We start from the raw sequence: 18,161 nt of genomic DNA, 5'->3' as shown, positions 1-18,161 counted from the left end.
TTATCTTTAAAGAAAAAAAGCGTAAATGAAGTACCGAAGGAAGAAATCCAATCTGTACTGAAATCACTGAAAAAACAGGCTCTAGGAGTTGACTGGCTACCAAATGAGATGCTTCAACAAATAAATGCAACTCTGGAAAGACTCAAGAAATCTGGAAGGCAACTACCTGGAAGAGATATGATCGACACATAACCATCCCCTGGCCCCGCTGAGGGAGATGATCAACAGAAACCATGGGGGAAAGGAGACAGTGGTCAGTGTGAGATATGAAAATAATAATAATTTACAATTTATCCAGGGGTCACAGGGGAGGTGGGGAGGAGGGGAGGGAGGGAAAAAGAGGAGCTGATACCAAGGGCTCAAATAGAAAGTAAATGTTTAAAACATACTGATGGCAACATATGTACAAATACGCTTGATACAATTGATATACGGCTTGCAAGAACTGTAAGAGCCCCCAGTGAAATAATCTTTTAATTTAAAAAAAGAAACAGGAACTATGAAAAAAGGAGAGAGATATATATTCTTGTCCATTCAAAGGAAAAGCAATTCAGTGGAATGCAGGTAACATCCTTAATATCACATGCAAATAAAATTCTTCTAAAGATGATATCTGGTAGACAAATTGTTGCCGATTCATCTTGTAGATTTCTTATCCAAGACCTGGAAGTAGCAATTTCTCCAAGCATTCCTGGTTGCTTTCGGTGGAAAGTGATTTGGAGAGAATATATTCTGTGTATTAGGGGTGTTCTTGGCTTCCGGATTAATTGTTGTTTCATGGCCTTTTTGGTGGGCATAGAACACATTTACACACAATGTATCTTATTTATAGATTGATACTTTTAATTACAATTTACCAACTTTTATTCTTGAACAAAATCTGAATACTTCAAACAATCCAAAGTACCAAGGCAAAGCCCAAAGCTAGAAACTTTCTTTCACTCTGACTTGACAATCGTTGCGTTATTATCATAGCCAGGAACTTTACCAATTATGGAGGATAAAGAAACAAATAAAAAAAAGGAAGCTTACCTTAAGAGAACTCAGAGTCCAGAGCAGAAAATTATGCAAACTTTATTGGTTATTTCTAGCTTTAATGAACTTGCTGTGATCTCATAGGAACTTTAGAGAATGTGCTGATTGTTTATATTTTGCCATTGTCATTACTTTCTAATCAGATGGTATGAAATAAATAGGAAAAGAAAAATATATATACTCATGGTTTTCTACTGCTCTGCCTGAGTAATACATAGTTAAAAAGCTTATTGTAATAACTATTTCATACCTTCAGAAAAAAATTAATATTTGTAGAAATGACAAACTGTGTAGCTCATTCTTTTCATCCATTCTTGTAGCAATTTTCATAAGTGTGGAGAGTGCATATCCCTAGTCCATATATTCATAAATAATATTTAGAATGACTTTGCTTCCTTTTAAATAATAGTACTATAACAGATTACAGCCAATTATATTCATCTGTTATTATATGCATATGTGTGTGTGTGTGTGTGTTCTCTCTCCACCCCCATTTTCTCCCATAGGTATGCCAATAAATACATTCTCTTCTCCAATCAAAAATAAAATGGGGGGGAGATAAAAAAGATATTACTGACCTAAACTGCCCATAACCAAAAGAAGATCCTTGAATGAATGTTTGCAGTTTCTCTTTTCCTTGGATTAGATTAGAATAAGCTACTCATCTATTCATGGATGGACACAGTGGCTGCAACAATGGGCTCAACAGGACAAGGATCGTGAGGATGGTGCAGGGCCAGGCAGTGCTCCATTCTGCTTTACACGGGGTCTCTATGAATCGGAATGGACTCAAGGACACCAAACAGCAATGACGACAACATTCATTTATTTATTTGGGCTATTTATTCACGGTTCTCAGATAAAACCTATTTAGAATATAGAAACACTACTATGATTTTTCATTAGAGTTTAAATTCTTCTGTGTTTATGGAAGGATATTCTAAACTAGAAGTATATTTTGTTAATCTTATCATCAGAGTTGACTAGAGCATTTTAAGTAATCAAGTAGAACCTCTCTTTGTCAGAAGTAGATACATGATTGACCATTGAAAGAGGAAAGTTGTGAAGCTCTTAGTACTTTAAGAATTAGTGACTTTTACCTGAAGATATTGAATAGATGACTTCTCCATTGCTTCCTTCATCAAGATCTTTTGCAAACACAGTTGTTACTAACATATTTACTGGTTGACCTTCCAGAACCTGTCATTAAAACAAATGGCTGACAAATTAGTGAAAAATTTAAAAAGAAATGTCAATTACTCTTTAAATTACTACAAAGCATTTAAAATGATTTTAAAATTCACATAAAATTCAAATGTCTACTGTATATAAGTTATATGGATCTGAATCCATCTAAAAATTTTACTATTTGATTCAATTTGAACAAATTATCTGAATCACTTAAACCAAGTCTAAAAATAGAAGGAAATGGAATAAAATTAATCATCTTAGATTTTCCATGTATTTTTAAGAATTCTCAGAGCCCTGGTGTGTAATGGCATTGGGCTGGGATCAGCAAGGTTAAGAGTTCAAAACCACTGGTCACTCTGGAGGAGAACGACAGGGCTTTTGACTCTCATAAAGGGTTATAGTCTCAGAGTAGGAGTAAGCATTGACTCAATGAGTTTGGTTTAGTTTTTCAGCATCTTCTTATTCACCAGGGGAAAAAAAAAGAAAACCATCTTTACTACAGAACACATATTTCATTAATTAACAGAAACTTTCCTGCACTGTTGAAATATACAAGTTTTGCATCTAACTGCCCAATGAAGCTACAGATAATTTAATGATTTAATTAAAAATCATAAAGATATGAGGGTACTTCAAAAAGTTTATGGAGAAATGAAATTAAAATACAATGAAATATTTCCATGAGCTTTGTGAAGCACCCTCATACTATAATAATGTTTTGCTTTGGTAAATATTTCTCTAAATATGGCTTTGGAAGCTTGAGTTAAATGGATTAACTTCCTCAGAATCTCTTAAAATTTTTTCCATGTCTATCTGAACACAGTGTGATAAGCAAATGCTTTGGAGCAGTGGCTTCCAAACTTTTCATTTCATATAGGAAATGATTATATGTGATATTAATTTTTAAATTATGAAAAAGTTGCCTCAAGTATATTAATTTTATTCAAATTAACATACTGATTTATTGTATACATTATAAAACAAAAAATCATGGACATGAAAAAGAATTATATCATAAAACATGATGGGATGTTTGTGCATGAGCTCAAAGGGACCCATTTTACTGTCTCTTGGGTCACAGCTCCCACTCTAGAGCTACAGGTTGTTCCCACTTGCTCATCACTTGCTGCTCAGGTACCTGCACCAAGTGATGCAGGCACTTTTGGGAAAACACCCTTTATTTCTGAACTTTACTCATAATGAAGTCATTATATCTGCATACGAAGGGTAGAACTATGTTATTATAAGATGGATGTGTGATCTCAAATACTACATATAATTATTTTATTTACAAAATGCCTCTATCGATGCCTCTGTTATTTGTCTTGAAATAACCAGATTTGATAAAATCTCACTTCTTACCACAAGATGGCGCTCCAAACAAATGTACACGTAGGCTACTATTAAGAAAGCAGACTAAGAAAATTCACTGCCTGGGGACTTCACCCTATGTACCTTGATGTGTAACTCCTTCCCAGGGCCACACTGTGGGAAATGGGGCTCGTTATCATTGATGTCAGTAACGGAGATATAAATCACCGTGGTCGAATTTCGTGGAGGGGAGCCATGATCAGTCACTAATACAGTCACGTGATGGTGTCCTCGATGCTCATGATCCAGTGCCACCCAATTTATAAGTTCACCTGAGGAACGCAGAATAGAAAAAGGAAATAGACATTATAAACCGCACCCCAAACGACTGTCGCAAAGGATGTCAACTACCAAGCTCGGAGTGAAAACACAGCTTCCAAGAGATCACATGTTAGAGGCATAGTTGTTGCTTCAACTGTGGAAAGAATTTTCAAAGGTTGCTACTGAAAATGCAAACTTAAAATCGCCTTCTTTTCATTTCAAAAGAGTACCGCAACTATTTGATCTAAAAATTGAATATAAAACCAAATACACCTACTCCTCACTTATGGACAATCTTGTTAACCAACGGCTTATCACTGTAAGTGCAAGGTAAGAATAACACTGGTATGATGGTTACAGTCGGTTACATGTCCGCTTGTCTGCAGAATGGATATCATATGTTTGGAAGCTATGAAATAATATACGTTGACATGTAATTGTGAAATATAGCAGTTGTGTAATGATGTAGTCTTCCTGTATTTTTGTTTATCTGAGTGCATCACACTGCTTTTTACATAGGACTTAGTCTTTGGAACCTAACCATGGTGACAAGTGAGGAGTGGGATGTAATAAAACCCTCTGTGGGAATTTTTTAGTAATTGGAAGGATGTAAAATTACTGTTTATTCCTCTCCTTGGTGTGACACAGAATAGTGGAAGATACATGAATTTTACCTGGGGCTGGTCCTCCCTACCTGCACGACAGAAATGTAATGGTCTCTCCCATCTGACTTCCTATGGATGTCAGCAAGAGCAAATACAATAATGAAGTTTAAGATAGCTTGTAAAGTGTAAATTATTACACACATTAAAAACAAGAACAAAGCATCTGTCAGGTCTATTACAAATTATAGGCCTACATAGTAATTGTTATTATTTCTTCAAAACAATAGCAAAATTTTTTTTCTAGAAATCAAACTCTAGTCTTCGGACAGTGGTTTGTCTTTAACACTATGAGAGCAGTTCTCAACCTGTGGGTCGCCTAAGTCCATTGGCAAGTTTCTCGGGCTATCTGAACCTGTTTCCTTAACTACAGGGTTTGGATAGTCATGCTTCATTTTTAAGTGGTCATAAAATTAGATAACTGCCTTGAAAATTCATATAATGTAAAATATAAAATACAGTAACTATTTTATATTTCACTTCTCAATAAAACCTTTGAAAACACTTACAGTAAAATGTATTTCTTTCTCTATTCCCCTTATCAAAATAAAGGATATCAGAATCTTAACAGATCGATTTCTACACTAACATTGATGAAATTTATATTTCATAATATGTTTTGACCTTTTAAAAAGTCTGCAAATGGAGAAGAGTAGTTGGTTATAAAATTTAGACTTTCCACAAGGATTTATTCAACTCGCTCGAATTATATGAGTCAGAATAGGAAATGTATTAGCAAGGGTGTAAGGCAAGAGGAATACAAATTATCAGGAAAAATTCGGTTCAGTTTTGGCTCATTTTAAAGTCATACAATACGATAATCAGATATGCGGATTCATCATAAACTACAGCTTTAATGATGGGTTTGCTCTAATGCTAACCCTGGAGAACTTGAGGGTTGTCAATCCGAACTGTAAAAAAGTAGATGGAAGCTACGATACACTACCTGTATTAGGATTCACCTTGAAGAAGTTTCCAGCTGACAAAAGGAAATAGGAGAGCTGCCCATTCTTCCCGGAGTCGCTGTCCACTGCTGTAACTTGGCCGATTGCCCCTTGAGGAAGCGGACTCTCCTTGACTTGCCAAAACAGCACAGTGTGCAAGAAGGCAGGAGAGTTGTCATTCTCGTCCAGGACATGGACAATAACTGAGGTGCTCACACTTCGCAGCACCCCATCCTCTGGGATCCAGGCAAATGCTCTAAAATTATACGTTCGTTTGGACTCATAGTCCAGCTGGCTCCTCAAATAAACCCACCCAGTGTAAACACTGATGCCAAACGGGGCAGAGTCTAGACTGGGCTGCAGGGCGTACGAGAGCTGTGAACTTGTGTGCTGTGGGCCATGTACGTGGGCCTGGATTTGTAATAGTTGAGTAGTTGGTGAGAGGGCTTCGCTAATTTCTACTTGATAGACCAAATTTTCAAATGTCAGGGGTGGGCTTGTTTCTTGTTCTTCAATAACGACAGTCAACACCAACTGGGATGCCAGAGAAGGAACTCCTTGGTCCTCAGCCATGATCGTGACCGTGTACTCCTGTGGCAGGTCCCCCCCCAGACTCTCATTGAGGTACACTACACCAAGGCCTGGGTCAATGGTGAAGATGCCTGAGGTCTGGCTGGCAATGGAGTATTGGATAAACCCATTTAGGCCACCGTCTTTGTCTTCGGCTCGGGTGAAGTACAAGGCTGTGCCAGGCGGTGTGCGCTGAGGCACTCTAATCTCATCAGAGGCGGTGAGCAAAGCTGGGTGGTTATCATTGATGTCCAGGACAGTTATGTTGACTTCTGTACTGCTGCAGACTGGAGAGTTGTTCACCTGCGCCTGCACAGTGAGCACAAACACGGGCTGTGTTTCATGATCCAGACGCTTCTGCGTACAAATGGAGCCCAGCCATGGGTGAATAGAGAACTTTCCATCCAGATCACCAGAAGTGATTCTGTAAAAGATTGGTTCTGTAGAAGCTGTAGGGGGAGAGAGAGAGAGAAAACCATCACAGTACGGGGAGGGGATGGCAGAGAGAGTGGCGTACATGTACCGAGAAAAGAATAATGCAGAAAATCAATGATACATGGAATTAATTTGTCAGTGGACTAATAAACCCGTGTACATCAACCGCCACAACCCAGGAACCAAAAGAATTAGATGGTACTCTGAAAGCAATCTCATTAGAAAGTGCTGGTTAGAATGGGAGAAAAATGGGAACAGAATATAAAATAATTCCACCAAAAAAAGACTAGGCTTACTAGTCAGAAATAACTTGGGACAACCCCTGACACTACAGTAGCGCCCTGTCACCATTCAGTTCCAGAAACTGACAAGGAACCAGTCAGACATTTCACAATTTCCATTCCTTCCTTCTTGCATTATGTTAAAAGGGAAAGATGTGCAGAGCAGAATTTGGAAACTTTCAAAATATATTTGAGAAAACTACAGTTAGATTGTGGTTATGTGTCTTTTTATGATCTAGTCTCCCAGCTTTGTAGAACCCTCTACAAAGGTTGAGAGGAGGCAGAGGGAAGAAATGGAAGGAACCGAGAGGGTGACAAAATCTTCGGACAAGTAACTCACTTGTAGGAATTTATCCCGCAGAGGTATTTTCATGACGATGAAAGAAAAAGTGACTTGCTCCTGCACTATTTGAACAAGCAAAAAGTGGGACCCTTTCAAATGAACATCAAATAGGACCTGTTTGAATGTTGTTATTGTTTGGTACCATCAAATCGGTTCCAACTCAGGTCAACCCTATGGACGGCAGAAGGAAACACTGCCCGGTCCTGCGCCGTCTTCCCAATTGTGTTTGAGCCCGTCGTTGCAGCCACCGTGTCAAAGCATCTCGTTCAAGGCCTTCCTCTTTTCTGCCACTTCTCTAGTTAAACAAACATATCGTTCTTCTACAGGGACTGGTTTCTACCAAGCACATGCTCCAACTATGTGAGGACACGTCTGGCCCTCCTTGTCTCTAAGGAACGTTCTCAGTATACTTCTTCCAAGGCAGATTTGGTTGTTCTTTTGGCAGTCTAGGTATTTTCAATATTCTTCACCAACGCCATCATTCAGATGCATCAATTTCTCTTCGGTTTTCCTTAATCAATGTCCAGCTTTAATAGGCATATGAAGAAACTGAAAATACCATGGCTGTCGTCAGGTGCACCTTAGTCCTCAAAGTAACAGCCTTGCTTTTTAACACTTCAAAGAATGTTGTACAGTGGCTTTATCTTATGGAAAGCATTTGATCTCTTGACTGCTGCTTCCATGAGCATTGACTGTGGATCCAAGCAAGATGAAATTCTTGACAACTTCAATCTTTTCTGTTTATGATATTATCTATTGGTCCAGTTGTGGGGATTGTTTTGTTTGCTTGACAGTGAGTTGTAATCCATACTGAAAGCTACAATCCTTGATCTTCATCAGCAAGTGCTTCAAGTCCTCCTCACTTTCAGCAAGCAAGTTTGTGTCATCTGCATCTCACAGGTTTTTAATCCTGATACCAATTCTTCTTCATATAATCCAGCTTTTTTGATTATTTGCTCATTATTCGGTATGAATAAATATTGTAAGATGATACAACCCTGATGTTCACCTTTCCTGATTTTAACCATGCAGTATTCCCTTAGTCTGCTCTCACAACTGCCTCTTGATCCATGTGCAGGTTCTGTATAAGGATAATGAAAGGTTCTGGAGCTCTTATTCTTCTGAAGGCTACTCACAGTTTGTTGGATGCACCGAGTCAAATGTCTTTGCATAGTCTGTGAAACACAGACACACATTTTCCTGATACTCTCCGCTTTCAGCCAAGATCCATCTAACATCAGCAATGATATCCCTTGTTCCATGTCATCCTCTGAATTTGACCTGAACCTCTACTAGCAACCTGTTAGTGTGCTGCTGAAACCATTGTTGGATGATCTTCAGGAAAATTTTACTTGACTGTGATTATCAATGACATTGTTCTATAATGAGAGCATTCTGTTGGGTCACCTTTCTTTGGAATGGGTACAGATATGCATGTCTTCTAGTCAGTTGACCAAATAGCTGCCCGCAAATTTCTTGGCATAGGTAAGTGAGCACTTCCGCTACTTCATCAGCTTGTTAAAACATTTCAATTGGTATTCCACCAATTCCTGAAGCCTTGTTTTTAGCTAATGCCTTCCTGGCAGTTTGGACTTCTTCAGTCAGTACCGTTGGTTCTTGCCATTGGTCGGTACCATTGATTCTTGCTCAAAGTGCAATGCTTGCATATTGACTAGATCTTTTGGGTACAGTGACTGTGTTTTCTTTCCATCTTCTATTGGCGATTCCTGCATCATTCAATGTTTTTTTTCATAAAGGATCTTTTAATATTACAACTCAAGTCTTGAAATTTTTCTTTCATTCTTTCAGTTTATGATATGCTGGGCATATTCTTCCTTTCAAATTAATAACAAATGGGAAATGTTTTAAATAAGACATGCTTTATATCCTAATTGACATTCTTTGAAACTATTTTTATGAAACAGAAAGATGTTCGGAAAATATTAAATGACGCAAAGAAGAGTCATAGGGAAAAGAGTCAGTTTTGCAAAAACAAAAAATGAACTGAAGGATCAGGTGGGTTATAGGGGATTTAAGCTTCTACATTTCTATATTGTGTGTTCTTTAAGATTTTATTTTAAAAGTTCTTATTGCCCTGATGGCCTTGTGGATTACCTGTTGAACTACTAACCACAACGTTAGCAGTTTAAAGCTACCTGCGACCCTGCGGGATCAAGTGCATGCACTCTATTCTCTCTCATCAAGATTTACAGTCGCCGAAACCCACAGGCGCAGTTCTGCTCCATCCTGTAGGGTCACTATGAGTTGGAATTGGTGACGGTACGTTTTGAGTTCTGACCGTCTGATCACAAAGATAGGTGTATATATGAAAGAGAAGGGCTGCTGAAGGAGAAAGCTGCCAGCGTTTCTATTTCCTTTCAGTCTTCGTGCAGTGGATAATATGGAGAAAAGAAAGCAGTGACGTAAGTTGTACAGTCTGGAAACACTCCAATGAGGAAGCTAACAGCTGTATAAAAGGTACTTACTCAAGGGCTCTCTAGCTCTCACTGTTCCGATGGGACTACCTTCACGCACATCCTCAGAGACTGCAAAGGTGTACTTGGGCCTTTCAAATTCAGCAGCCACCAGAGTTGTCGGCAGAATGTGTACAGTGACCTCAGCATTAGTGGCAGATGTGAGGCCGCCACCATCTCGGGCACAAACCACCAGGGAAAGGGTAGTAGATTCCAAGCTACTCAGGGTTGATGCTAAATAAATAATTCCTGAGGAGGAGAAAGAAAAACTTAAGAGTTTAAAGGTTACATATCTTGGAAGTACATCATTATTTATTTACCAAGAAATCACAAAATTACATTCTTTCTTGGGCTTAGCTACTGCTTGGGAAAAAGATGGGGCTCGCTGATTCCATAAACATCTTTAGTCTCAGAACCCTATATAACTGAGAATTAACTTAATGGCACTCACTGATTTTATGTGTGTGTGTTTCCTGGTTTTTTCCAGTCTATGGAGCCTTGGTCACATAGCAGGTTACTTATTGGATGTTAACCACCAGGTCAGCAGTTTGAACCCACCATGTGGGGAAAAGGTGAGGCTCTCTGTTCACGTCCGGGAAAACCCACAGAGAAAGTTCGGCACGGTTACTATGAGTTGAAATCAACGTATGGAAGTGAGTTTGGCAGTTCAAACCCACCGATGGCTTTAGAAACCCTGCGGACAGTCTTACTCTGACATATAAGGTGGGCAAGGAGCTCTGATGGCATAATGGGTTATGAGTTTGGCTTCAAAGCAGTCTGTCAGTTTTTGAAATTCGTAAGCTGCTCCTTGGAAGAAAGAATGGGGCTTTCTGCATCTGTAAAGATTTATAGCCTTGGAAAAAATCCATAGTGGCAATTTTACTCTGTCCTATGGGCACACTGTGAGTTGGAATTGACTGGATGGTAGTGAGTATGATTTGAAGTAGGCTGGACAGTTCACACCCACAAAAACACAACCATATCACCAGCCCAGGATGATGGACTAACAGATCATATTACATAATACAACATGGTGAAGATATTCTGCACGGTCAGTTACGGGAAGAAACTAAAATCTTATCTTTGGAGGTAATTGATATCTGCCCTTAACTAAATTATAGGACAGCTCTCTCAACGGACTGTACTCTATCATTGTAAGTTAGGCCTATGTGCACAGGACATGTGGGAGTTGGGAGTATCCATGGTCATGTCAGGCAGAGATCCATCATGCTGATAAAATGGATTATTTAGTATTGAAACTCATGGCACAAATGGTGAAGTTGGCGCCTCTTATCATCTAGTTCTGCGTGAAAGAAGCACACAGCATGTGTGATCCAAAGACTGTAAATAATAAAATCCAAGACTGGAGGAGAGAATTGTACTTGAGCTTAAATTCTAAGTTTCAGAAGATTTTTCGGGTTATAGATGGTAGTGGATATAGTGTCAATAACGCTATCGAAACAAACACAAATAAGTTGGTACTTCAAACCACCCAAAGGTGGCTCAGAAGACAGACCTACTGCTTGTCTGAGAGGTCACAGCCTTGAAAACTCAGTGGAGCACAGTTCTATTCTGAGAAGCATGGATTTCCCACGAGTCAGAATTGATCTGATGCCAAGAAACAACAGCTATTTACGATGTTAGCTTGAAAACATAAAAAAGATACAACAAACTGCTTCCGTTATAAATTTAAGAAAATGTTTTCTTTTCACCTCATACTTCTTCAATAACTAAAAGAGCTTGTCTGACCTACTGTAAGCTCAACATGCCCATCTTCTCTCGTAGCTTCCTATCTGACACGATTTCGATTCATTTCACTGCCATGGCTCCTTTCTCCTGGAAATGCTTCTGGTTAGCCTCTCAGACCTGGCATCTAGTGTGGACATGGAGCTTCAGATACGACCTGATTATTACACAGTAGAATATAGCATTCTTTATTAGGGTGCAATAAAACAATAATGTAAAGTAACCAACACATCTTCAAGAATTGCTTTGAGTCCTCCTCACGTTCAGGTTATGAAGATCGAGGGTTTCAGCCTTTAATGGGAATTAAAACTCAATCTAAGAAAAGCAAAGTTCCTCACAATTGGACCAATAGGTAACATCGTAATAAACAGAGAAAAGATTGACGTTGTCAAGAATTTCATCTTGCTTGATTACACAATCGATTCTCATGGAAGCAGCGGGCAAGAGACCAAACCACATTGCATTGGGTAAACTACCGCACAAGACCTCTTTAAAGTGTTAAAAAGCAAGGGTGTACTTTGAGGACTAAGGTGTGCCTTACCTGAGGCATGGTATCTGTCTTTTTCCAGATTATCCCACTACTGTGAACATAAATTCATTGTCCCCATGAATTTACATATTCTTTTCCCTGAACCACGTTCTTCATCTCGCACGGATGATATCTACTTTATACAGGGCTGTGTGTGGAGCTGCTCATCAGAGGCCCATTGTTCAAATCCACCCACTGCTCTGAGGAAGCTGAAGGTGACCGCTGTAAAAATTTCACGTCTTCTAAACGCAAAGGAGCAGTTCTTCCCTGTTCTCTGGGGTCACTGAGTCAGAATTGGCATGATGACGCCAAGTTGGGTGTTTCGTTTGGTGCATTCATACTTTACAGTGCAAAAGTAATACAGCGGTTGTGTGTGTTGCTTTGCTGCCATCTATCGGTTCATCTACAGACTTGATTACAATTTCAAAGGAACACACAAATATTTCATTTTACATCCCTGATGATTTTGATAAAGGAAAATTAATGCCTGTCCCAACAGATCACAGAGATCAGTACTCCACAGGAATAAGACTGTTAGAGCTATTTAGGAAGCTTGCATTCTGCAGTAAGAAAAGAAAATTAGATTGTATATCCAAATGCATGCCTTTTTAAATCCCTGTACAAGATACAGGGATTTAAAAAGGCATGCATTTGGATATAAAATAGAACTCTAAAAATAGAACTATTATTATGTAAAAAGCTTCCAAGATGAATTTTCAGAACCAGCAAGTGAAGATATTTGGGAGAGCTGCATTCAATTAACTGAATCCCTGGACTGGAGATAAATATGCTTCATAGAAACTATAGAAAACCGTTTTGAACACGTTTCCATTCTAGATATGAACAGAAATAATGTCTCAAATACTCAAATTACTAATAAAATGAGCTATGATAACATATGGTAAGTTATAAGACCTAATAAAATAAATAGCTATACCATAGTCACTCGTAAACATTATCTCTGGTGAAACTCATCTCGTATTCATTGGCTTCTCCCTCAATGCATGCACCAGCATTTAAAATTGAAATCGTTTCATAGAAGGCTTGAAGTCCCAATGATTTGACACTGGGGAACAAGGACCAACACATTTCGCTTACATTTTCACTATTTTATCCTCGATCCATGTAAGAACCTTTGTTTCTTCTTATTTTAACATAATTTCTCTAATGAATACTTCTCTTGCTTGTCAGAGTAATCCCAACCCCCCTGTCATCAAGTTGATTCCCACTCATCGTGACCCAACATAGGGTTCTCAGGGCTATTAAACTGCACAAGAGCAGACAGCCTCCTCTTTCTCCAACAGAGCGGCTGGTAGGCTTGAACCGCCAGCTATAGGTAGCAGCAGTCCACTGCTTGCCCAACAGCATCACCAAGGCTCTTTCATTTGTGATGCCAATGAATTTGGAGGAAAGGAGGACATAAGAGAAAGATTTTGTGCCAAATATTCAGTTACACAATATATGTTTGTCAAGAAACTTTATCAAGAACTCATAAATACCAATCAATCACTAAATGTAAAAAAAAAAAAAAAGCAAAATTCAGTAAGTTAAGAAATACTAGTTAAAGGGGAGCAGTGCATTTTAAAGCTATATACAAACAGTGATTCTCAAAAAACCAAATTCACAGCCGTGGAATCCAGTGATTCTGACTCAAAGTGATGGTCTCCGATAGAATAGAACTAAATCTGTGGGTTGCCGAGACTGCCATTCCTTATGGAAATACACAGAGTTGTCTTCTCCCTCGCACAGGCGGGTAGTTTCAAATAGCTGGCCTTGGGCTTTGCAGAACAACTTGTAGCCCACTACGCCCCTATTGAAATAGGGAGAAACTATACAAATAGTGTAAAGTTTCTTCCAACTCAAAATGACCCTATCAGACAGAATAGAACTGTCCCATAGGGCTCCCAAGACTGTACATCTTTACAAAACCAAAATGTCACATCTTCCTTGCAGTTGGTTGCCCAGGGCTTAAATGTTCACTATTATTAAAGAGCCTTCTCGTTGAACTTTGCAAATAGTAGCTATTTGTAGAAATGGCTTTGTGTTCTTTTCGGTGGGTGGCGAGGTAGTGTTGGGAACCGCACTTTACAAATGGAGTGTCTTGTTAGGAAAAAAGGATGCCGTCTTCAGCCTTTGAAAAAAAATGATGTCATATGAGGGAAGGTCTGACAAGACGAGGTAAATAACTGAAATTTCCATTTGCAACAGGTTTTGAATATAAAATAGCAATTATCCTATTCATTAATGTATGACTTAATAAAATTATTGAAATTAGAAGCCATTGCTTATAGATATGTCCTATATATTTTTTCTTCCTTCTTGCTCTCGTTGATATCCATTCCCCACTACCCCTCGCCACCTCCCCTGCTGTACTCCCAGGAAACCTTATTCTACCTACTGTCTCTTTATATGTATCCATCCTGATTTCCCTTTTTCTTGAAGTCTTATTTTAAAAAATCATTTTATTGGGGGTTCATACAACTCACAATCCATACATACATCTATTGTGTCAAGCACATTTGTACATTTGTTGCCATCATCATCCTCAAAGCATTTGCTTTCTGCTTGGGCTCATGGTATCAGCTCCTCATTTTTCCCCTCTCTCCCTATTACTCCCTCCCTTATGAACCCTTGGTAATTTATAAATTATTATTATTATTGTCATGTTTCACACTGTCCAACGTCTCCCTTCACCCACTTTTCTGTTGTCTGTGCCCCAGGGAGTGGGTTTATATGAAGATCCTTGTAATCGGTTTCCCCTTTCTACCACACCTTCTCTCCACCCTCTTGGTATCGCCACTCTCACTACTGGTCCTGAAGGATTCATCTGTCCTGGATTCCCCATGTTTCCAGTTCCAGTTCCTATCTGTACCAGTGTACATCTCTGGTCTGGCCAGATTTGTAAGATAGAATTGAGATCATGATAGTGTGGGGGGCGGGGCAGGGGGGAACATTTAAGAACTAGAGGAAAGTTGTATGTTTCGTCATTGTTACACTGAACTCTGACTGGCTCATCTTATCCCTGCGAACCTTCTGTAAGGGGATGTCCAGTGGCCACAAATGGGCTTTCAGTCCCCACTTCGCACTGCCCCTCATTCTCAATGATATGATTTTTTGTTCTTTGATGCCTGGTCTTGATCCTGTGGACACCTTGGGATCACACAGGCTGGTGTGCTTCTTCCATGTGGGCTTTGTTGCTTCTCAGCTAGATGGTCACTTGTTTACCTTCAAGTCTTTAAGACCACAGACGCTATAGCTTTTGAAAGCCAGGCGCCATCAGCTTTATTCACCACATTTGATTATGCACCCACTTCATCTGCAGTTATCAGGTTGGGAAGGTGAGCATCATGGAATGCCAGTTTAATAGAACAAAATGTTCTTTCATTGAGGGAGTACTTGAGTGGAGTCCCAATGTCCACCTGCAACCGTAATACTAAACCTAAAAATATATGCACATAGATCTTTTACCCCAGCATCATATATATCATGTATATATCATGTATTTAGACCTTTATACAAGCCCTTTGCCTCCTAGTTCTTTCCTCTATTTCATTTTACTTTCCTCTTGTCCCACTATCATACTCAGCCTTCATTTGGGTTTCAGTAATTCCTCTCAGGTACATTGCCCTTGATCAAGCCTTACCAGGCCTCTTACACCCTCCTCGCCATTGATTTTGGATCACTTGTTGTTCCCTTGTCCCTGGGTTGGTTAACAGCACTTCCTTTTCCCCACCTCCTCCACCCCAAAGTCCCCCTGGAAGCATTGGGCCCATTGTTTTTCTCCTCCAGATTGTTTATCCAGCCTATCTTATCTAGGTAGACCTGCAGAGATAATATTATGCACAAAAACAAGACAGAGCAAAACAAAGCAATATAACCAAACAACAATGACAAGAAAAGAAATGCCTGTAAATAGTTCAAGGTCTGTTTATTGACCTTTAGGAGTGTTTTCCAGAGTCTGATGGAGTGCCATGCCCTGGCCCCAAAGTCTATTTTTGGTACTCCCTCAGGATTTCCTTGCTCTGTTTCCCTTGCTGTTCTGTTGTATGCCCTTAGTGTTTTGCCTCAGCATGGTGGGGTCAGATCGGGAGCAATTCCCAGTGTCTCCAGTGTTGTCCCTGTAGGGCTATAGATCAGTGAAGGATGTTGTGTCTCATAGTGGGGCCTGCCGTATGGTCCTCTCTGTGCATTGGCTGGTCTAAGCAGGGATATCGTCCTAAAGGGTTGGTGGACCAGGATGTGCTCCACTCTCTCTTCCTCCCCCTTTATTTGCTCCTGTGTGTTCTTATCAGACATGTCCCTCTCCCTGAGCTGTAGCTTCAGTGCTGTCCTCTTAAATAAATTCTTCTGGGAGTTCTTGATGTCTTTTTCAGGTCTGTCATCACTAGTATATAGGAGTCCAATTGATTTCTGCTTGTTAATCTTGTATTCTGTTACTTTACTAAATTCCTCAATTGTTTCCAAAAATCCTATGTGGAGAGCTTGTGGTTCTGTCTATAGAAAATCAGATCATATGCAAATAGCTAGTGAGAATTTCACTACTTCTTGCTCAATAGTACTCTCCAACACAATGTTGAACAAGAATGGATATAAGGGGCATGATTGTCTAATTCCCATTTTCAGTGGGGATGTATTCCATTTTCTCCATTATTTTTTAATTATATGGCCTTTATTGTGTTGAGGAATTTCCTTTCTATTCCTAACTTATTGAGGGCTTCTATTAGAAATGGGTATTGGATATTGTTAAACTCTTCATCCATGTCAATTGATATGATCATGTAGTTCTTATCTTTTTGTTTATGTGGTGGATTACATTAATTAATTTTGCAGTGTTGAACCATCCTTGCATCACTGGTATGAATCACATGTGGTTATGATGTATTGGTTATGTTGTGTTTTTTTATGTTGTTGGACTGTATTAGCTAGGATTTTGTTGAGAATTTTTGCATCTATGATTATGAAGAATATTGTTCTGTAGTTTTCTATCTTTGTGGGATCATTGCCTGGTTTGGGTATCAGGGTTATACTAGCTTAATTGAACGAGGTTGGGAGTTTGCTGACCCTTTCTATATTCTAGAATAGTTTAGGTAGAATTGGTGACAGGTCTTCTTTGAATTCCTGGTAGAATTCTCCAGTGAAGCCACTTGGTTCTGGGCTTGTTTGGTTGGGAGTCTCTTGATGATTTCTTCTCTATTTATTCTTCTGCATGGGTCTGTTCAGGATTTTTTTATAGTCTACCTGCATTAATTTGAGTAGAGAGTGAATTTCTAGATAGTTGTCCATGTAATCTAGATTATCAAGTTTAAGTGAATACAGTCTTTCATAATACTGTGTTATAATTCTTTTTATTTAATTTGGATATGTTGTGATGTCACCCATTTAATCTCTAACTCTAAATATTTTCATCTGCTCTTTCTTTTCCTTTCTTAAATTTGCGTGTTTATCAATTTTGATAAACCTTTCAAAGAATTCTTTTTCAAGAACCTTTTTGATCCTTTCAAAGAACTAACTTCTTGTTTTATGGATTTTTTTCCTGTTGTTTTTCTGTGTTCCAGCTCACTTATTTCTGCTCTAATTTTTTAAAAATCGTTTATTGGGAGCTTGTGTAAATATCATGACAATCCATAGTTCTATCATATCAAGCAGTATTATAAACTTGATACCACAATCAGACTCAAAACATTTTCCTTCTTCTTGAACTCCTTGATATCAGCTCACCTTATCTTCTCCTTCCCCCACAATACCTCCCAAAGAACCCTTATTCTTATTTTTTTCTATAATAGTTTGTTGGGGTTATTTTTGCTATGTTTTAAACAATCCAATATATCCATTTGCATACAGTCCTATTGTTTGATCCCATCAAGTGGTGTTACACAGTCATCCACGCTATCATCTCCCCATTCTCCTCTCCTCCTCCCCATCGCTCTTCCCATACCCTCAGGGAACCATTATTCCTGTTACTGTTTCTGAAGGGTTCTCCATCTTGACTTCCATGTATGGGACGATCTTAAATATACAAATGAACATATGCAAGTCTAACATGATTAATCAGGTAAAGCAAATAAAAACCGTAACAGTACGGGGAGGAAACATTAGAGAACTATATGATAGTTATGAAGTTTATCAGTGCCATACTGCACCCTGGATCACCCTGGATTTATCATCCTTTCTGCGTGGCCCTTCTGTGAGGAACTGTCCAAATATCTTCCAGGTGGGTTTTGGGTCTTCAATGCATTCATGCCCCTTCACATTGATTTGGTTGTTTGTTTTTTAATTTCTGATACCTCTTCCCATCCACACCAGATGATCACATAGGCTG

General features: G+C 39.0%; 1 protein-coding gene across 1 annotated transcript in view; it reads right to left on the bottom strand.

Moving 5' to 3' along the window:
- DCHS2 (dachsous cadherin-related 2) overlaps positions 1-18,161 on the bottom strand; it is a 341,195-nt gene that overhangs the window by 99,372 nt on the left and 223,662 nt on the right. Inside the window, exons 4-7 of the mRNA XM_075544792.1 lie at positions 9,580-9,816; positions 5,467-6,483; positions 3,682-3,869; positions 2,136-2,235 (exon numbers count right to left, since the gene is read on the bottom strand). Coding sequence (XP_075400907.1) covers positions 2,136-2,235; positions 3,682-3,869; positions 5,467-6,483; positions 9,580-9,816 — 1,542 coding nt within the window. The remainder of the gene's footprint in view (positions 1-2,135; positions 2,236-3,681; positions 3,870-5,466; positions 6,484-9,579; positions 9,817-18,161) is intronic.

This window comes from Tenrec ecaudatus, chromosome 3 (genome assembly GCF_050624435.1).
Source record: "Tenrec ecaudatus isolate mTenEca1 chromosome 3, mTenEca1.hap1, whole genome shotgun sequence".
Classification (NCBI taxonomy): Eukaryota; Metazoa; Chordata; class Mammalia; order Afrosoricida; family Tenrecidae; genus Tenrec; species Tenrec ecaudatus.
The sequence above is the reverse complement of the archived record's forward strand: the minus strand, read 5'-3'. Positions and strand labels throughout refer to the sequence as shown.